The sequence below is a fragment of the Epinephelus lanceolatus genome, chromosome 22, assembly GCF_041903045.1.
Source record: "Epinephelus lanceolatus isolate andai-2023 chromosome 22, ASM4190304v1, whole genome shotgun sequence".
NCBI lineage: Eukaryota > Metazoa > Chordata > Actinopteri > Perciformes > Serranidae > Epinephelus > Epinephelus lanceolatus.
The window spans coordinates 18,426,775-18,446,103 of NC_135755.1; the positions used below are offsets into that span (position 1 = coordinate 18,426,775).

Sequence of the window (19,329 nt, forward strand, 5' to 3'; positions counted from 1 at the left end):
TTTCTTGATTTGCTGAGCTCCACTTTGATGACTGTGACAAGTCAAAGTGCCTCCTGTGACATTACAAATACAAACTGTGCCATTAGTGTAATTTAATAAATATTTAAGCTCGCAAATCAAGGCATTAAGACTGAATTAAAGTGTGACAAATTTAGAAAGCTTTATTAATTAAATTTTATTATTTTTTAGATTTAATTTAATTTAATTTTTATTTATTTATTTTTTTTTTAAATTTCATTTTATTTTATTTCATTTATGAACCGGTTATAGTGTTTCAGTTTTTCTTTAACTAAAATGGTCATACTATTTTATTGTTTTACTTTCTCACTGATGTATTTTTGTAAACTATTTTATTTAGTTAATTTTATTCTACGCTATTTTTTTTTCCTACTTTTTATTAATTGATGTCTGGCACAAACAAATTTCACTACATATTATACTGTATATGACTGTGTATGTGACAAATAAAATAAAACACATCTTGATTTCATGTGATTTTGTTTTATGAAGTTTATTATTTATTAAGTGTAAATATTTGGTCTTATGTACAGTAAAGCTTACACCCTCAGAGAAAAACATGATCTCGTTGTAATTTGTCTTCATTAATGTAAGCAAAAATAAATCAATTAAACACATGTATCAATATAAAAAGAAGAAAAAAAAAGTTATATTTTGGTTTTAAAAAAAGCCCTTAAATCCCAAAAACAGAGCCACATTTTGTACAAATATACAAGAAAACATTTCATTTTCAGTTTTTTCATAGATAGATAGATAGATAGATAGATAGATAGATAGATAGATAGATAGATAAACTTTATTTCGGTGTCACTCCACAGCACACATTAAAAGTACTTGAGGGCACAGAGGGAATATGTTAATAAAAATACAATATTCAATACAATTTACCCCCCTCCCCCTTGACAAAATAAAAAGTGTTGGGGACCACTCAAAAAAGAGTTGTGAGACACCAACTAAAACATCATAAAAAAGATTATAAAAACGTACACTATGGTACCATGAAAAACAAAACACAGAACAGTTTTATAAATTGGAACTCATGAAAGACAATCTTCTGTTAAGGATGAGGTGGCAGGCTTTGGCACATTCATTGATGCAATGTTTACCAGCTAAAATTACACACAATTTATTTGTATCATCAAGATCATTAAAATTAACAATATACTTAGAAAGTGTACTAAATAGTTCAGCGCGAATGTCCACATAAATGTCACAGTGTAAAAGAACATGGGCCTCTGATTCAATGGAACCATTAATACATAAAGTACAGTAGCGTCTATCCACTGGGGTGTTCGTATATCTACCAGTTTCTATTGCTAAAGGAGCAACGCAACATCTGAATTTAGTGAAAGCACTTCTAAGCTGTCTTGATAATATATTTTGTACATAGGACTCTGTCTGAAATGTATCCTTAAATAGGCAGTAAGTGTGTAGTTTGTTCCCTTCTGGTGTATTTATTAACTGTAGCCATGATTCCTCGTCTGCCTTTGACACTGCCGTATCAAAACATTTAAGGTCGTTACTTGAGTAAACCATATCTGTACGAGCAAGGTGAGATAAGTTCATAGAACTAAGAAATGTTGTTATCGTATGCGCATAGTTTTTTATATTTGACAAATGAGCCACCCACTGAAAAACACGCTTACATAATCGGCTGTCAGGCATACCACAGAGTCTCTGCCAGTTTTTAAAGATACAGAACCACTGGTGGTTTTCCAACCCATATCACCCTGTATAGCAGCATTTGGGGTGTATTTACCCACACCTAAATAAAATCTACATGCCCGGTTAAACACAGCATTAACACAAGAATAACTTTTGTAACCCCAGACAGCAGCAAGAAAACGAGCCACAGGAGAAACTAAACTCAGACAGGGGCATTGATGGATTTCTAAAATGCACCACTTTGGTTTTATCAGGATTTACGTTCAATTTCCAGTCCTGACACCAGCTATGGATGACATTGAGCATCTCCTGAAGCCCCTCCTCAGTTTCAGAAATCAAAACAATGTCATCTGCGTATAACAGTATGGATATTTTTTCATCATCAATAGAAACACCTTTGCCTAAGGCCTTAATTGCTACAGACAGATCGTTTATATACATGGCAAACAGAATAGGAGATAAAATGCACCCTTGTTTAACTCCAATATCAACTGGGAACCAATCTGTGAGACATCCATTAACCTGAACACAGCATTTGACATTCTCATACAAAGCAGTAAGACAATTCAAAATATTGCCATGTAGGCCTAGTGCAGACAGCTTATTCCAGAACATGTTTTGATCTATATGATCAAAAGCTTTAGAAAAATCAATAAAAGAACAAAAAGTAGCTTTCTTCAACATTTTACTTGTATCTATGATTGTAGTTAAGGTAGCAATATGATCAAGGCAGCTCCGTTTCTTTCTAAACCCGTTTTGCTCATCTGCTATGATATCATTAGTCTCTGCCCACTCCGCAATACAATTATACAGCACAGAACAAAACAGTTTATATACAGAAGATGTCAAAGTGATTCCCCGGTAATTAAGAGGTATTCTGCTATCTTTTCCCCCAGCTTTGGGGATGGGGTTAATAATACCATACTTCCAGAACTCATTCAACCACACCATTTGAAAAACAATAATTAAAAAGCCTATATAGAATATTCAGTGTGTTACCATTTTTCAGTACATCAACTGGCACCCCATCATATCCATAAGCTTTACCTTTCTTAGCTGCTTGCAGAAGCCTTATAATCTCATGTTCATATGTAGGGGCTGACAAAATGTACAGTAAACACCTCACAGATACAGGCTCTGAAGAAACTCGATCACAATGACTAACAATCCTTCACAGCTGTTTTGCATCAAGACGTTTGATAATTAGCAGCATGTGTCAATAATGTCTGGCAATCAACAAGTTACAGTGACATCGTCAAAATGATCTACGCCCACACTGCACAGTTTAATTTGTCAAGCACAGCAGTGTGAAAAACATTTATATTTCATAGAAAGGATTAAAGTTAAAGTGAGAATTATTTTACAAATGGGTCAATAACAAAAAAAAAACACAGCATCAAATAAACAGCTCCACAGTTATAAACTCTTTATATTAACCTCCTATTTTAGTCCCACAGCATTAGAATATATACAGTCAGGTATTTTACATATAGTGTGCAGTATTATTTTAAATTAGGTAAATTTTGATTGATTTACTGATCATCCCATAACCTCATATGTGTTTTGTTTTTTTTTTTTTGCTTTTTGCTTACTGACCTTCTTATGTAAAAAAAAATGTTCATAAATAACAAGTAAAGAATAAAAATCAATTAAAAGTATGCTCCCTGGTTTTGTTAAAGTACTCCTTAGTTTCTCTTCAGCTCTCTGCTGACACTGAACACATCACTTGGGAATCTTCACAGACACAAACCAAAAAGCTGCAAGTTGCAAAGAAGAATACAGAAATACAAAACAACAGAAATTTCCACGGGGAGGACACTAGTGATAGCCAAATGAAGCCTCATGAACCACTTTCTTTATTTTCTGAGCCCACCAGATGGCACTCTTGCTTTAAAGATAAAGGCTGAAGGACTGGCAATGAAGTGTGCTTCCAAACCTTTGTTGAACACACAGCGCCATCTAGTGGCTTCAGAAAATAAGGACAGTGGTTCATGAGGCCTCATTTGGCCATCACTAGAGGACACCACAGACCAATAAAAACTCCTATACATACAGTGGTGCGAGTGGGGTCCTGATACAATTGTTGGCCCCCACGGCGAAAGTAACTGGAGGCTTTCAGTACTGTCTTCAACATGTTGTGTTGTGCTAATTTTTCAAGCTAGTGCTAAAGTAATGGTATCTTGTGAAACTAGACAACAGGCATCCGTTAGTATTGACCATGTTGGCATAGAAACGTTAAGAAGGAGGCTAGATAATGCTCCAAAGTTAGGTATGATACACCACGTTTGTTTGTTCTCTGATATATATATATATATATATATATATATATATATATATGACTACATTTGACTGATTAATGTACTCCTTCAAATTAAAGCTGTATATTTGTCTTTTTAAGGAAAATGACAACCACATGTATATACAGAAACATAACATGTTAAAACAGGATTGTTGTAGAACTCCAAATATTAACTGTTGGTTAGAGGGGCATCAGGGTAAGAGGGTACCTATCTGACCTTTGGACAGCGGTGATGTAATAACCTGTATATGACAGATAAGGAAATGTGCGTTGACTTTGCCGTCCAAACAAGCCCTGAGTTTCCCTTTCAAAATCTGTCAATCTCGTCAGCGAGCCCAACCTCAACAGGACAGATAATCAGCGGGGCGGTGTTCTTCCCGTTGTCATGGAGACAGGGGTTCAAATACGGATATAGTGGCTCAGTGAAGTTGCACCCGCTGTAAGTGTAAATGTGAGTCTTTGCTTCTGCGTCGTAGAAGGACACCATTCCTTCATTGTAGTCCAGGAAGACGCCGACTTTCTGGGGGGGTTCCTGGAGGTGGAGTGTGACGGAGGGGCCGGCGCAGGCGCTGAGGCTGCCGCCTTTTCGTCGGCAGATCGCCCAGTAACCGTTGTCAGGACACACTGTGATGGACCCCTTCCTGTTGATGGACTCCTTGGCCACGCCGAGATCCCAGTCTGTTTTATCTCCAACCTGAAACATGCAAAACAGAGACAAATAAATGATGTGACTATGCTTGATTTGCGTAACTACAACTTGACCTTGACCTGGAAGCAAAAAGTCACAGGAGCCTATATTCTGGAGTTGGATCACAATTTACTGCTGTCTCTGATGAGCTTGTAATTTACCTGGAACATACTGCACAGAGAAATGTCTTAGCATGCTTACAGCCACAAGGGGGTGTTCAAGAGTTATATAAGTAGACTTTGATGTAGATTCAGTTATATTATTAGAAGCTACAGACGTACTGAAAGCTGAACACAGAGACTTTTAAAAATGCCTTTCTCTCTGTTCTTTTGCAGACAGAGGTGAGGAGAGTCTTGTTTCAGGGGGAGAAGTGAGGTCATCGGGGGGTGGCTGCAGTTGGTGAGACGTCACCACTACCCACATGAGGGCGGGAAGCCTATCTTTTGGGCCTATTCTGGAGAGGGTCCATTTACTTGACTTGGCGTGGCCAAAAGTGACAGTGAAAAAAGGCCCACTAGTTCCATTTGAGAGAGAAGGCAGACATCTCTTTGGCCGATATCGCCAACACTCAGCAACTCCCACCAAAACAATCTAGACCTATAAATAGCTCTACAGGTAAGAGGAAAAATGTGTGTTTTTGATTTTGTGGTGAAGTGTCCCTTTAATATAATGTAAGTACAGCATAAGTTTGTAGGGATATATATGCTAATTAAGAGTCAATAGTGTAACTGAAGGTCCGAGCTCCTACCTGAACCACCCAGTAACTTTTCCCAGACGTGAAGCTTTGTTTCCCCAAGACGGAGACGCAGGAGTCGAACCTGCGGGGGTCATCAGGGGGGGAGGGTTTCTTCTGCTGGAGGCTGAGGCTCACCTGTGGGTCAACAACAGCAACATCAGTTACTGTGAAGTGTTGGACCACAAAGGACTATCTACAATAGATCATCCCATTACACATTACCTGTTTCCCATCTGGGGACAGACACAGCCAACCCGAGGCAGTCACTGGATCCAGAGACACATCCACTGGAGAAGGAAAAAAAGAAAGAAGGATGAGAGAGATAAAATCAATATTTTACCCCAAAATGCCTTATTGCACTGAGTTCAAACAAAAACACTATAATCAATTTATTTGGTCTGAAAGCTAATTTGACTTTGGATCAAAAGTCCAATATTTATCCATTGTTTATTTCTCTATTTTCCTCAATATTATGGTCTGCTCTTTGCATGCTTCGACTCTTCTTCTCAGACGAAAATAGTCAACAAAAGCTGCTGTTTGGTGAGCGTACAGTCTACAGGACTTCACATCAGCTATATATACTACTACTATGAATAATAATAACAATAATAATAATAATAATAATACATAACATTCTAATAACAGTTATTTAAAAATATTTTTAAAATATTTAGAAAATATTCCTTTTACTATAATATTACATTACAATATAATATAAAAGAAGTATTTTTAATTACTCATTATTTTCATTAATTTTTTAAACACTCTTTCTAGGTAATTTCCTTTGTTGTCGTTTTTTAAATTTCTTTCTTACTCCACAAATTTTTCTCATTTTGATTTTTGTCATTTTACTAATTTTTTGCAAATTATTTGGGTCATTTCTTCTTTCATTCATTTTCCATGTTTTTAAAAGTACTCAAGCCAATTTGCTCAGGTTTCATAGGGTTACTTGGGGAGGGAGATGTGTCCCCCCTGAATCTGTACTTGGTTTTGTCACTGATATAATTACATGGATGTTTCTATATGTAGAAACTCTGGATTATGTTGTACTTTCTCTAAGACCACCACAAGATAACAAGATGAGAATTACATAAATATATTTAGAAACTCACCTGCATACCGAGTTGCCTTCCTAATTTCTTAAATAAAAAAGAAGAAGAAAAAAGTAGTTAGTTTTAAATTTTGCTTTAAAACACATTCTCATTTCCAAATTATATACATGTACTTTTGACATATTGTGATTTGACAGATGATTTTGTGATGTACAGATAGCAAAATATGATGTGCTTAATATACCTAAATATAACTGACCATTTTTTAAGGGATCCAATCCCAAACAAGTGATACACCAACAATATTACAACTGAAGTTACTGACCGTCTGCAGACAGTTTCTTTTCAAGTTGCTGGCACACGTCCACCAGCTTGGAGAATGCTCTCCTCACTGTCCCTATGCAGCCGTCCGACTGGACACTGACCCGGGACCAGTCTTTGGTGAACAGTGGAGCAGTCAGAGAGGGGAAACTCTAAAACAGAAAGACGGTGACATACAGATCATGTGAGTACAAAAACATATCAGGGATTGTGTGGGTGGTACAATCTATCCTTGCAATAAATAATCAAGCATGGATAAAAGCACGAATTGTCGACGTCTCCTAACCTGCAGGAGATGAAGAGGGTCATCGGTTTGCTCCAGGTGTTGCAGCTCACTTTGTCTCCCCTGCAATTCATTGATTTCCCGCCCGAGCTCATTGACAAGCTCTTCCTCCTCCCTCTCAGCCGCCGACCGTTTGTGCTCGATCTCCTCAATGAGCGAAGCCTGGTTTTTCTCAATGATGCTTATCACCGTGGTGGCGACTTCAATGCTTGTTTGTATCTCTTGTTCATTATTTGTCTGCAAATGTGCATGAAGTGGTAATAATTAATATGTAAAAACACAAGAATATAATAAAATTCAAAACTAATACAAACCATTCACTTGCTCCATCTTTCAAAATGTTACAACAGTCCATGTATGTTTTCAGCCCTTTCACAAATTTAATCACAATTCTTGAATTCAGTTATCTAGGTAAGTAGGGGTTTCTGTATTAGTGCATATATATTTGGTCCTAAACAAGTATTGGACAAATTGATATTTTGATCAGATTATGGTGCTCAAGAAAAAGTTTGAAAAACTTACTTTGCTCAGCTCCCCCAAGGTCTTGATCTCTGCAAGCTTTTTGAGTCTGTCTTTGACCATCTGCTGATACTCAGCTTCGACCATCTTCAACTGAGTCTGTAAATGTTGAAGATAAACACATATGCATCATCAGGAACACTGTAATGCAGCTGTCAGAATGAGAAAATACCTTCTAATGATTTGCAGGCAAACAGGCACACACTCAGTAGAGTTGTGAAATCTTTGGGGGAGTTTTCCTCACCTTGATTCTCCTGCTCTCCTTCTCAAGCGGGACGATCTGATGGTGTCTGTGGATGCTCTCTCTGCATTGCATACAGACAGGTATCTGTTCCCTTTTGCAAAACATATCCAGGAGCTTGTTGTGACTTCTGCAGAGGTGACTAGTGACAAAGGTGGCCGGATCTGTCAGTCTGTGCTTCGTCAAAATCGGATCCCTTAGATGAGGCGTCAGGTGAACTTCACAGTAAGACACCTGGCAGACGAGGCACGACTTGGCCGCCATAACGGTCTCATGGCAGACATCACAGAAAACTTCAAAAGAAATTTGTTTTGGGAAAATCCTCTTTGGTGGGGCTGGCTTGTAAGGTGGCTTGCCCTCCAAAGACCTTTTGATTTAATACAGATCGAGTTAATTTGAGTCAAACATGGAAATAATTGTGCTTAAAAAGGTTCATTTAATTTGGCAAGACATTGTTTAAAAATGTTTACATACCCTTTAAATTTCTCAGTGATGTCTTTTAGGTCTATGTTGATCCTGAGTTCTGGACGGGTTTCGAAGTTCTCTTTGCACAGTGGACACGCACACATATGTCTGGTATCCCAGAAGCGTTTGATGCATCCCCGGCAGAAGTTGTGCCCACATGGGATAGAGACAGGGTTATTGAAGATGTCCAGACAGATGCTGCACCGAAACTGATCCTCGGACAATGCGAAGGCCATGTTTCTGATGAATGAACATTAACACTTTTTTTACTTGTGAATACATATGCAACAATTGTGTGGATTTCCTGTGCATGTTACAATGTCAAAAAATAATTTGCTTAACACCTTGTTTTTGTCCGATTCTTACACATAGCTGTTAAATAAATATAAACCTACATTTGCTTAATTGTAGAGGGTAGTGGTTTTCATTTAAAAACTGTAAAACATCTACCTATTGCCGGGCTTCATGCCACACTAAATTTTTAGTTTGATTATTTAGAAAACTTTTCATCATTATGTGCAGAAAAGGAAAATGACATAATGTAACTCTCTGCAGAAAAAGTAATTGGACTGGGAGAGTAGGGGTTTTTATTTAAGGTACTTCAGTGACTAAACTTTGGAGATAAGCTCATAGTACAAATAAAACAAAAATAAAGCATCATTGTATGCAGACAACATGTTACTTATCTTGTCAAAAGAACAGTTTGGTCCAAACGAATTACTGTACTTCCAAACTTTTTTTTAAACATTACATAAAGACAGAAAAAAAAGACTTAGGATTTCATCACATAAAACTTCTCTATAGAAATATAACAACAAAAACAAAAAAAACCACACACACACACACACACACACATATACATATATATATGTATATATATATATATATATATATATATATATATATATATATATATATATATATATATATATATATATATATGTATTTTGTTTAAACAAATTAAAAATAAAAAATAAAATAAAAAATAAAATAAAAGTGCCACTTTAGGTTAACTCTTACACATTATGTAATTTTGTATAAAAGGACAACAACAGAGGACTTCATCATACTATAAGTCAATAATAAAAAGTATTTGACCAGGTAGAGTGGGCATATGTAATTGAGGTACTTCAGGGACTAATCTTGGAAGAAAAGTTCACTGTATAAACAAACGTCTCTAAAGAAATGTAACAACAACAACAACAAACACAGAAATAAAATGTAATTATATGCAGATGACATTTTTCTTTATATATCAAAAGAGAAAGCACCTATTTGGTTGCAACGAATAAGTTTATAGCCAGGATTTATCCCAGTGTTTCCACTGTCACTTTGAGTTAACTCCTAAACATTAGCTAATTATAAATGACAAAAGGCTACTGTAACACGATACAGAAAAGTACTTGAATTCGGAGAATAAACTTGGGAGATAAGTTCATAGTATACATAAATCTGCTCTATAGTCATTATATGCAGATGATATCTTGCTTTATGTGTCAATAAGTAAATAAATAAAACATCCGCTATCCAGGATAACAGTAATATGTGTGGCTATTCAAGAAATTATCAATCTAAGTAGTGATAGAAAAAATTACATTTCTACTTATATGATTTTACTCCATGGTTTTAAACTACCACTACATCATTAGGCTTAAATCCAAACTACAGTTCTCCAGACACTTTCACGCTTTGTGCTGTTTAAAATTACTACAATTAAAATGTGTATTATACCCCAAAACCCTGCACTTGCGTCAACATATCCACATATTTCTACCTAAATGTTGCTTCCCTAATGTGCCTGCTATTATTGACATTAAATTATTATCCTCCCCATTTACTGTATACAATATCATTATATGCACTTACATAGTTTTCATACAGGAAACCAGACTTTGGTTTTCCCACAATTTATTAAAGAAGTATCTCATTGCTGACAAGATGGTCTTTTCATAAAACTGGGCTGTCTGTGCAGTAGAGAGATCCAAATACTTTTGATGTTGGTTCTGTATGACCAGAGAAAACAGAGGAAAAGGGTTGCGGCATTTGTTTTTACTCAAGAGGTTGAAAACCTACAACTACCAAAATTCACTGCACCACACTGGACCAGTAAATGCTCCCACTGTTGGTTGATGTAATGCAGGCTTGGCTGTTTTTCCACAGGAACCCAGATCGCAGCCAGTTGGTAACAAATGCTCTTAAATTACAGTTAAATGACAAGCTAAAATTTGTTTCTGAAAATTTTTGAGGCAAGAAATAGGTGACACATTAACAGAATCGTGATTCATATTTGATTAGTTCTGCTTAGTTTTACCATTTTCAGCCTCTCTTTTTACAACACAGGAAACACTATGGCGCTCATTTGTTTTTCACCAATTCTCATACAGCCAAACAGTGCACTAAAATATGTTTCTTAAGACTTTATTGGTGGAAAAAATAGGCAGAACAGTCACAGAATCTCGGTATATGTGATCAGCACTGCCTGGTTTTACAGATTGATCTAAGTTTGGTCTGAGTTTAAGAGAGAGAGTCTCTCGATCCACTTCTATACTGTTTGCATCCGTGGTTACGGGCAAATGAAAATGCGGAAGTTCAATCTGTAGCTCGAGCATCATCCCTAGAGCCATACCAAGAGATGAGCAGGTGGATCTAGGGGGGTAGTAATATGGAGGGAAGTTAACTGTAGTACATTTACACATACTACCCACATTGTCATGATACAAGATTAGTTGAAAATCAGCAAAGTATCCCTTTAAGCGACAAAACAGAAAGTCCCTAAATCAAAGATACTGGACAGCAGGGGCGTAAATATAGACAGTGCACCTGGGCCTCTGGGGTGGAGGGGCCTGTAGAGAGTGAGGCCTTGCAAGTGATTCAGCTTGCCACCTTGGAAATATACCTGTGTTCAAAATAAATGATGAAAAAGAAATATTTTGCTTTTGCTACATATGACCTCCTCTGCATCAAAGTTTTCTTTTTTTCTTTTAGTCAGTAGCTATCTAAAACAAAATTATATACTTTTTTCTATATCAGCTATAAAATCTATAGATGTACTGTAAAAACTATTCAATTAAATGATAAATTTCTTACCCTCTTTGATATTTTTGTCAGATATGCAGTGACAATTGTTGAGTAATATGTATATTGATGTCCAATGTCAAGTCTCTATAAATTCATGAATTACGCTTTTCTCCAAATGTCAAAAGACTCCCTTTTTTACATTTTTCCCAACAGCCATATGTTTTGTTGTTCATTTATTACCATCAATCTATAGTAGGTCAGATTTACCGAGTAACAACAACCAACGTTAGTGCTCATTATAAAAATAGCTGGCCACCGTTTAGATGTCTGACTCTTCCACTTAATGGCCAACTGATTACAGCCTTGGATGAGAACAACAACAGGCCCAGACTTTATGACTGCCTCTGCTCTAAAAGTGATCTGTCTTGATTTCTCCTTTTGAGTCTAAGCTTTATACTTTTTTCAAAAGTTCTATATTTTTACTGTTTCACACCACTCCTGGCCATGATCACAGAAGGTTTTTTGTTGTTCTTTTTTGTATACAAGTTTTTGTACAACTCAACCATGGTAATAACATATCTAAAACTAATGTTTAACTCAGTATTAATTTGAATTTTTGATATAAACATTGATTGAAAAATAAAAATATTCACTCTATGTGACCTGCAGGGCTCGAAATATAACAGCACACAGAAAAAAACCAGAGCAAGTTAAAAGCAGATGAATATTCTGCTCATATAAATCAGTTTTAAACACCCTATGGATTGAGTGGCCACAGCATCCAGCTGATTTTCAACTGTTCTGATCACCCACCCAACAAAGAGTTTAATCTTATTATTATCCAAAAACTTACACAGACAGAAGATGCAAGCACAGACCTATATCTTCAATTTGTATTACATTATATTCTATGTTCCTAATTTGTGTATCATTTTATATTTAATATTACTGTTATGTTTTTGACGACTATAGATTGTGTCTGTTGTCGTGGTTTCATTCCTGTGATCTGTGTGTTTCATGCCTGACTGCAAAGTTATTTCAGGTAATAGTAAAGCTGAGGTTAAAGACACAGGTAGTGACGAGACTTGTTAATTCAGTGTCATATGACATTATACAGTACATGCAGCTGACGATACAGTTTTACGTCGCTGTTGTTAAAATATTTAAATAAAGAAAATAAAATTGGCACATCAGCTACAAAATAAATGAAGCGACATCAGAAGTACTCAACCTTTAATATACAGTCTTCTTTGTTTTACCAAGTAACTTTAAGGTGGTTAAATGAATCCCATGCTATCTCCCAGCATCATATATATCCTATATCAGTTTGTTTTAGCTTTTCATCGAAGTTTAATAATATTGAAACCCCAAGAGCCAATATTCTGAATGTCTCGTACAATCCTTTTTCTTATATTTGGTACCGTTGCAAACTGTTTTTGTCAAATGAAGTGCTTTATCCTGCAGACTCTCGGGGCAAGAGGAAATGTCAAGCTGAAAACGAGATCTGAAGGAATGTTGCTGCAGCACAGATGAAATCAAATACCAGGTTCAGAAAAGATTTCCGTAGCATTTTGAAACACTATCTGTGAAAGAGCATAGTTGATTAGGAGTGTCAGAAGTCCCCACAATGCAGCTGGCTCAGGTTTGAAACTGACACAGGAATGCTGCATGTTGCTCTCGTGTTAATGCCCTCTGTCGTTTTAACAGTAATACACAAAGTACACTAAAAGCACAAGTATACTTTTAAGAATTGTTTAAGTGTTAAAAAGGACCTCACATAAAAACATAGTAATGTAAGATGCATTTCTGGATCTGTATGGATTTATTTGTCCCCTTCACTGGTTAAAAGTAATTTTTTTTTTATTTAAAGTTTGGTGACTCATATAAAGTTCACATGCTAGGCTATCTTTGGTACATTTTACATGCAATTTCCAATACATCCACTTTGACTGCTGTACCTCTCAGCATTTTCCTTTTAAAAAACGTAGCTGACAGTTTACAGTCCTGGCAGAAGTCAACTGAACTTGAGGCACAGACTTCTAATATCTTATCATGCATGTTCTTACTCTCTACACAGCTTAATAAAAATAATGTCTTACCTGGTTGGGGCTACTGACGGATACTCCTTAACAGATGTGTTCCCAGCAGTTGTACTAATCAGAATTCCTAAAATAGATGAGGGCACAGGAGTTTTATGTTCCTCCCACATCAACGTTTGTCAGAACAGGAAATTCTGGTTCTTCCTTTCCTTCTCAGCCTTTACCAGAATCCAGATAACTTTCCAGTTATCACTCACTGTCTCTGCTGCTCCTGTGTACAAAGTGAATGATTATGTGATTAACTGTATGGTACTGGGAGTCTTTTAGTGACAAGGTGGGCTCTGTGACCAACAGCATTTGCAGAATGAGTTAAAATGTGGAGAGTATGATGTAAATGTTTGCCTGTTGTGTAGAGAGAGCTTTATGACTTCATGTCTTTCCCTGAATGTTTCCATCAGCATCCACATGTGCTTTTTAGTGATTATAACAGTGAAAAAAGACCGACCCTGCTGTACAGGAACCAGTGAAGGGAAGCAGGGAAACTTTGCTGATATTCAACCAGCTGTGTGTCATCGCAGTGTGCGCAGAGGAACGTTGTTTGACTTTGAAGCTCAATTGAATCAGACTTTGTTCCACTTAACCATCACTGGTGCCACTCTTTCCATCCTCACCACCTGGTTAACGGACATTAAAACATGGATGCAAAGACATTCTCTGAAACTCAATTGCAATATGTCAGAAATCTTCATCAATGGCCCAGACTCCCTTATCCGCCCCATCCAGGACTTTCCACTCAATATTAATGGCTCTCACCCAAGTCCGCAACCTCGGAGTTGTCTTTGACCCCACCCTCTCCTCCCTGCCTAATGTCAACCACATCACCAAAACAACAGTCTTTCACCTCAGTAACATTGCCCGCCTCTGACCCTCTCTGCTGCTGTAACACTCATCCATGCACTTGAAACATCCAGGCTTAACTACTGCAACAGCATCCTGTACAACACAACAAAAACTGTCCTCAGTAAACTTCAGTATGTACAGAACTCCGCTGCCCACCCACTTACCAGAACCCCAGTCCTCCACGACCTCCACAGGATACACTCTACTCATCACCTACAAGGTCCTTCACAATCTAGCCCCTCCATTTATCTCTGACGTCCTCCTTCAGCACTCCCCCTCTGTTGTCTCTGCTCTGCTGATGCCAACCTCCTTCTGCTTCTCCTTACCCCCTCTCTGTGGAATTCACCACCACACCACATACAAAATGCCCCCACATTGTAAGCATTCAAGAAGGCCCTCAAAACCCACCTCTGCAGACATGCTAATCCCAGCTACAACTGGCAAAAGAGGGCCGTATCTGCCACCTGGGGTATGTTGCGCACAGCACACCGCAACTATCAATGCTTTTTTCAGACAGATGCAACTGCCAGCACCCATGTTTTGTAAGTACTTGTCCCCATATATGTGTTCATGGGCATTTAGGTCATAAAATGGACCCCCCAGTGACTGATCTCTTAGAGTGTGCTCCACACACTAAGACTCTATCTATACTGTAGCAGCTGTGGTTTAATTGTAACCCTCATCTTTTGACATGTCATACTAGGAAGAGCACAGCTGTATTTAATGTCAATAATGGTGGCTGCATTCCACTTATGGGAGGTGCCGACATTGTGCATGCAGGCTCACTGGAATAGCTTACAGGGGCCCTTAATGGAACTGAGCCATTGTTAATGTTATCAGTTTCACTGGTGCTTGTCCTATTATGACAAGTCTAAATGTCTGGGAAAAAGGTCTACTGCAGCCCTGTGACGCATGTTGCTCCTTATCTCTCTTCCCCCTTTCATTTCATTCTTAGGAAAAAAAAGGTGTTGTCAGAAGTGTTGTTGGCACATTGCCATTTTGAGGCAGCAGAAAGCGACTGTGCTGTTGACAAACAAAAACTTAAAATCAGAATAATACAATATTTTCTGCTATTTAAAGAGTGCATTATTCAGATAGTCAGATGCACCAACGTAGGCGGCTTCACAAAGTGCGTACTCTCTGCTTGTCACACACACACTTGTTAATTACGTTCTCTAACATGTGAATGTAGCAGAGATCAGAGCAGAGCTGCAGAGCTGCTGTCTGACTTCCTATTAACAGAGATGCTGTCCGCTGTACGCACGATGAGCAGCATAACTTTATTTGAAATATTTCAGAAGCTAAATGTTAAATTTTGTTTCCTCTGTGAAGTTCATAACTACAGTTTGTAGTTTAAGTGCAAATGTCCCATATTATATTTGCTGCAGTGACACTACTGCACTTACTGCATTAGTTTTGTAGTGACTGTTATATATATGTTGGGTTCCCTTGAAAACTGCGACTGATTGTAGCCTCTATCTCTGTCAATACTCAAAAAGTCTTCAAAACTTCTAATCATTTGATTAGGTGTAATGAAATGTTTTTTGTTTTTTTTTAAATGTTCTTATATGCTAACATTAATAAAACATCTGCTCCTGGCATCTATGATACAGTTAAGGTTAATAAAAAACATAATAACTATGATTAAGATAGGCCAAGGGTAAGGCAAATACAACCCTTGGTTAAAGTTAATTGCAGGATGTGACTCCACCCTTGCACATGAACAGACTGACTCACTACATGTTTTTTTTTACCATTCCAATCTTGCTACCTTAAGGGCTCAATACCTTCTGCACTGGCAGAGAACATTTGTATCAAATGTAAATACAGTATGGATGTAATTCCCAGACATACTGAGCTAAAGCCAGTGCTGTGGATTATTATTTGTAATTAGTGTTGACACTAACTACCACTTTAAGGAGAAGCAATTGTTCCCAGAACTGGTTCTCTAAGACATTAAAAGACATTTAAAACTAAAAGCTACCTATTGCTCCATTAAATGAGTAAATAGTATTGTACACTTTCCTATGTGAACTAGCTAAAGTATGATACTGTACATATTGTCTGTTACCTCAGCAGAGTTATATGATCATTTATTGAATGCTTCTGCTATACTTCAGTCTATTCTCATGCACTGTTCATATGTATACCTATGAAAATGCACCACAATTTGGATCTAACCCATGTATTGGGAAGGTTGTGATCACATGACCAATGTGCTGACAGGAGTAAAGAGGGAAATTGTATAAAAACTGAAAGTCTGTGTATGGAGGCAGGTTGGGGTCGTGGATGGGTCAAACAACACGGTGAAAATCAACTCTGTGAAACCAACTGAACTTTGAACTTTCATTTTGTTTTGTTTTCCTAAAGCTAATCTTTATAACTTCATTTGCCTAAACCTAACATACGTAACATCTGTTAAGTACCTAACTTTATGGACTCAACCCAGCAGAACTTTAAGTTATCACTGAGTTTCCTTTCATAAACCCAACCTACGTAATTTTAGTACGTACTTTCCCCCAAATCTTGTCTTTGTGTCCTGTGTGAAAGCAAACTTTGAGTTATTTTGAGTTATGTTGTCACCATGTTTCTTCTCCTGAACCTAACCTACGTAACATTACATTAAGTACATAATGTCATTGTGCGGCACTAATTCATTTAATACCATACTATTGTATGTGTATTTTTATGCAATATATATGAACTGTTTTTATGAGGATAGTGAAAGTTGGTGGTTGTTGGACCCATCCACCACCACGCCCCCCCCACTCTTCTAGGAGTTTTTGCCCCTTTAACTTTCATTGTTGTCCCGTTGTGTTTCCCTGATGCCGCTGGACGCTGTTAAACAATTATGGCGACTAGCCGTGTATCACGCCGAAGTAAAAGGACGACTCTTTTCATTGGTGTCTGACGCCGGATATCACTGACCAAGCCCAGGTTTTTGACAACTTTGGCGTGAGACCGGGTTAAACAAATCGGTGCCCCACAAATGGTATTGACATGTTACATACTTACCTTAATATAACTCAAGTTCACTTCACACAGGACACAAACGGGAGCATTTATGTCTGTAATGACTGTAAATGGCTGCAGTCCTACAGACATCTGTCACAGACAGACAAGTGTGTTTCTAGATCAGGGATGGACTAATTGTCCACTTATTGTAACTGGGCTCTTTAGAGATCCTGCACCGCCCTCTCTTTAATAATCTCTCCTCAATAATCTTTTGTGTTTGCTTGTGACAAATGTTCAAGATTGTCATTACCACATAGTGTCCTCTAAATTTAAAATAAACTCATCTGAACTCAACTGAAGATAAATAAATAAAAGCAATAGGATTACAGATTGTTATAGTTTAGTTAATGTCTAACAATGAAAGTCAGGATGGCGACACCACGCACAGTGACAAAATCTGTGATACTACCTCCAGATTCATGATTTATTGATGCTAGAAAGTATGTTATATTTGTTCTTGGACTCAGGTACATTTGTGTAGGCAATAAAAAAATCAATAAATAGTCCTGCCAGTCTTAACTTTAAATGAATAGACAGGCAGTGATAAGTTAATAAGCACCCTGACTGCTGTTTTTTATTATTGGGTGGAGTACACAGTAGATCTGTTTGTCTTTAGCATCTGCTCCGTGAACTTTGGAAATATGTAACAAAACTGGATACAATGCAGGAGATACAGTATCACCACATCACTTATGTGACTGTAGCACGTAGCTTTGGTTGTTTCAGGTGACTCTCTGCTTAATATAGATGTAATCGTCTTCTCTTAAAAAAAAGACAGCACCAGTGGTGAGCACAAAATGTGTTAAAAACGACAACACAAAAACAACACCAATGCAAAGGCAATGAGGATCTTTTGTTGTGGTGTATGCAAATTAAGTGTAAGGAGCAAAAAAGCCCACATAGGGTGTGTAGAAAGAATGGTGGATGGGTCAAACAAAAATGGACTTTCAACCAGGAGACAACTGTTTGTGTCCTTTGTAAAACAAAAAGGCAACAGTGTTACCTGACCAAGTTTACACCACACACTAACAATATTTATTTGCTCTTCAAACCTAAACAAGTATTTATCTTTTCCTAAACCTAACTGAGCTGCAACCATTTCACGAGGTTGACCACGTTACCAACGTGTTAAGTAGTCGTAGTACGGAAATGAATCCATCTGAGGCGTGGTCTTTGTTCCCGAATCTTGTTATGAAACTTCATTTGTGTCTTGTCATGTCACTACAGACTACATTATCACAAGGTGCCAGTGATCGGCACATATGGTCGGATAAACAAACATTTTGCTCGGGTTCGGTTCAGGTTCATCCCACTTCACTTGCTGCTGTGTTGTGCTACGGCCTACTCAAGTGCTGAAATTTATTATTTATATGTATATTTATATTTATGTTTAAATGACTTCTGTTGTGATCTGGCGCTATATAGCAAATAAAATTAAATAAAATTAACTTGACCTTCAAGGGGGGGTGGGGGTTGCCATTGGGGGTTTCCCCTACCATATAATGGTAGGGGAAACACTGATACAGGGAAACATTGCTTCAAAATGTCAAACTTCCTTGATGCACATGACTTAAAAATAGAAAACAATAGGAGGTTTATTTTGCCTTAAGTTGGTTTTCATGATGTAGACAGAAATAAAGAGTTTCCTTGTTGTTACCTATCACACACCATTATTAGGCTTTTGCCAGCAGAAAATCAGTCGTATTGGTTGCAGCTTGTGAAGAATGTTTATGAGTCATAAAATACCTGCACTGATTTACAACCATTGATTTTCTCTCTTTATCTAATGATCAGGTAATATCCTCATTTTCTTTTCATTGATCACTTTCAACCGAAACATTTCATGTGATAAATTTCCCATAGAGAAATGTCAAAAATATGACGGCTGACATCACAGTCCAGCTTTAAAAAATCACCCTAGTTCAAAGTGAACCACATGCATGTAAAAGATATGTTGAACTTGAGGCTTGGTTGTGATTATTAAGACTCCGTTGTACGACTTGTGCAAACATCTGAATGACAAATTGAATGACATCAGAGCTTTTCACGTTACTACTTAAATCTATTTCA

The 19,329-nt window shown here is 37.3% G+C and overlaps 1 protein-coding gene across 1 annotated transcript; it reads right to left on the bottom strand.

The window, feature by feature from the left end:
• Positions 1–779: 779 nt before the first annotated feature.
• LOC117272693 (E3 ubiquitin-protein ligase TRIM21-like) lies at positions 780–13,453 on the bottom strand. The gene is made up of 10 exons (XM_033651716.2): positions 13,405–13,453; positions 8,297–8,527; positions 7,826–8,189; positions 7,585–7,680; positions 7,066–7,299; positions 6,784–6,931; positions 6,519–6,545; positions 5,629–5,693; positions 5,419–5,541; positions 780–4,676 (listed from the first exon to the last, which is right to left on the bottom strand). The coding sequence occupies exons 2-10, from the start codon at positions 8,521–8,523 to the stop codon at positions 4,290–4,292; spliced, it is 1,671 nt and encodes a 556-aa protein (XP_033507607.1). The 5' UTR covers positions 8,524–8,527; positions 13,405–13,453; the 3' UTR covers positions 780–4,289.
• Between the last annotated feature and the right edge of the window lie 5,876 nt (positions 13,454–19,329).